Source organism: Penaeus monodon, chromosome 14 (genome assembly GCF_015228065.2).
Source record: "Penaeus monodon isolate SGIC_2016 chromosome 14, NSTDA_Pmon_1, whole genome shotgun sequence".
NCBI classification, from domain to species: Eukaryota; Metazoa; Arthropoda; class Malacostraca; order Decapoda; family Penaeidae; genus Penaeus; species Penaeus monodon.
The window spans coordinates 23,986,907-23,989,481 of record NC_051399.1 but is presented as its reverse complement, the minus strand read 5'-3'; the positions used below and the strand labels follow the sequence as shown (position 1 = coordinate 23,989,481).

The window sequence follows — 2,575 nt, the reverse complement described above, 5'->3', positions numbered from 1 at the left end:
CACAAACACGCGCACACGAAAACACACACACACACACACACACACACACACACACACACACACACACACACACACACACACACACACACACACACACACACACACACACACACATCATATATATATATATATATATATATATATATATATATATATATATATATATATATACACACAGACACACATTTATGCGTGTATATATATATATATATATATATATATATATATATATATATATATATATATATATATACACACACACACATTTATGAGTGTATATGTATACACGCACACACACAAACATATAAATATAGGCCCGAGAACAAGAAGGGCCAATGTCATAACAGTCAGTATTGAGAAAAACGCCTTTGGAAGTTTGCTACGATAATTGAAATCCCGTAAATAATAATTCACAAAATAGTTTTTTTCTGTGACTACTCAAACAGTGTTGCATTAATCTAATCCTTTTAAAGACATTTTCAGCAGAACGTAAATATAGGAATATTCTTCATAACGAAAAAATATATTTAATAATTAATAATATATTTATTTATTTATTTATTTTTTTGCTGCAGTGCTTTCAAAACAAATATTGCAAAAAAAAGTGTACTTTTTCGATTAATTGATAGATTAAGATATTTATTGCTTTTAAAACATTCCTCCTAATTCGATTTCTACCTTTTTATGGCTTAAAAATATAAATAGGTTTGTAGAGCTTTTCTTACATTTTTTTTTTCTTCCAAATAACCAGCAAATCCTGCGTATACCTGACTCCGTCCCTGCGGTCCTCTGGCAAAAGAGAACTCACAATTCCGTCCCTGGGGTCCGTCTGGCATATTACGTAACGATATGATAATCACCTAACAGTTCATAATTATTTGGTCTATTTTTTATTTTCTTTACTTATGATATGTTATTTTGTTATTAATATATATATATATATATATATATATATATATGCATATATATATATATATATATATATATATATATATATATATATATATATATATATATATATTTATATTTCTTTTTAGTTCGAAAGGCTATGTTACCGTATAGAGATAAATCTCAAGCTGTGACTATAAGTATAACATTTCCCCCTAATGATTAGAAAGGGAAAGATTAAGGCACCCCACGGCCTTTCTTACCTGCAAAGCTACGTGATCCTCGTCGATCTCTGAGTAAAATTTCGGTAAGATGTGAACCCGAAATTTGGTGGTGCGGTCCACAAATAAATGCCATGACCTATATATATATATATATATATATATATATATATAATATTATATGTATGTATGTATGTATGTATGTATGTATGTATTTATGTATATACATAAATACATATATATATATATGTATATGTATATATATATATATATATATATATATATATATATATATATATATACATACACATACTATATATATGTTATATATATGTATGTATGTATGTATGCATGCATGTATGTACGTATGTATATATATATATATATCCCATTCAGCCCTGAACTAAGTAAAAATGGCCCAAATTCGTTCCATTGTTTAAGTCGGAGGCGTCGCGTAATTTACGAAAGTTTGTGCTTTAGATTCTATTCACGTTTTCTATGGTGTTTTAACAACAAGTTCGAAGTGTCATCTTCATGATTTACCAATTCCATGGCGGCTGGCTGGAGAAAAGAGAGGAGGAACAGTCTCTTCAGTAATATCGTCGCACCCATGGGTAAGTAAGCTATTATTATTCCTTTTATTGATGTTATGAAACACATTTATGGTGTGCAACTGATTAAGGTGAAGTTAATCAAGTGACACGTGTTCTGAAATATTTAAAAGCTATGTTTATGACAGATCAGGAACACATCCTTTTAGATGGAACAAATTTGTTCCCTTCGTGCTGGAGCATGCTAGTGAGTAAGCGAAAATGTACATCTTACTAATTTAAACATATTTCTCGGGAAGACAGATTTACATCGTGATTATCATGTATTGGAAAACATTTCAACTGGAAATTGATTATGTTATCGAATAATTTAACTAAAAATACTTTGATGAAAATTTAAGTTAAATGCCCGACTGTAGTTTCATTGATGATTTTCTTTGCTCTATACGTAGTACAATACATTGGCATTAACACAAGATCTTTATCATACTGTTTTTGATGATGTTAATGGAAGTTATATTTCATATGTTTAAGGTTGATTATTAATTTAACGTAATTATTATGTAATCATACTGGGTAAAAATATTGATATTGCTTATGGAGTTACATGACAATATGTATAGAACTTAAGAAAAAACTTTTTATATGACTAATACGAAATAGATATTAATATATTTGACTAACAATTTATTTTTATTTCAGAAGAATACCAGCGACTGCTGGCAGAATTTAGTAATTCTGATTTGAGCAGCATATCTGATGATGATGATGACTGGCCTTCATCTCCACTTCGGCGCAGAGAACTCTTTCATGAACTATGTGCCAACACTGAGAGTTCAGCATCTGAGTCTGATGAAGAGAACAACAGAGATGGAAATGTTACCACCAGGTCCCCTGAAGTTACAAGTAGCACTG

The 2,575-nt window shown here is 29.7% G+C and overlaps 1 protein-coding gene across 1 annotated transcript in view; it reads left to right on the top strand.

Moving 5' to 3' along the window:
* Positions 1-1,493: 1,493 nt before the first annotated feature.
* Positions 1,494-2,575, top strand: part of LOC119580658 — a 1,333-nt gene continuing 251 nt past the window's right edge. The window contains exons 1-2 of the mRNA XM_037928759.1: positions 1,494-1,723; positions 2,363-2,575. The exon at positions 2,363-2,575 is cut by the window's right edge and continues 251 nt beyond it. Of these exons, the coding sequence (XP_037784687.1) occupies positions 1,660-1,723; positions 2,363-2,575 (277 nt within the window). The 5' untranslated portion in view covers positions 1,494-1,659. The remainder of the gene's footprint in view (positions 1,724-2,362) is intronic.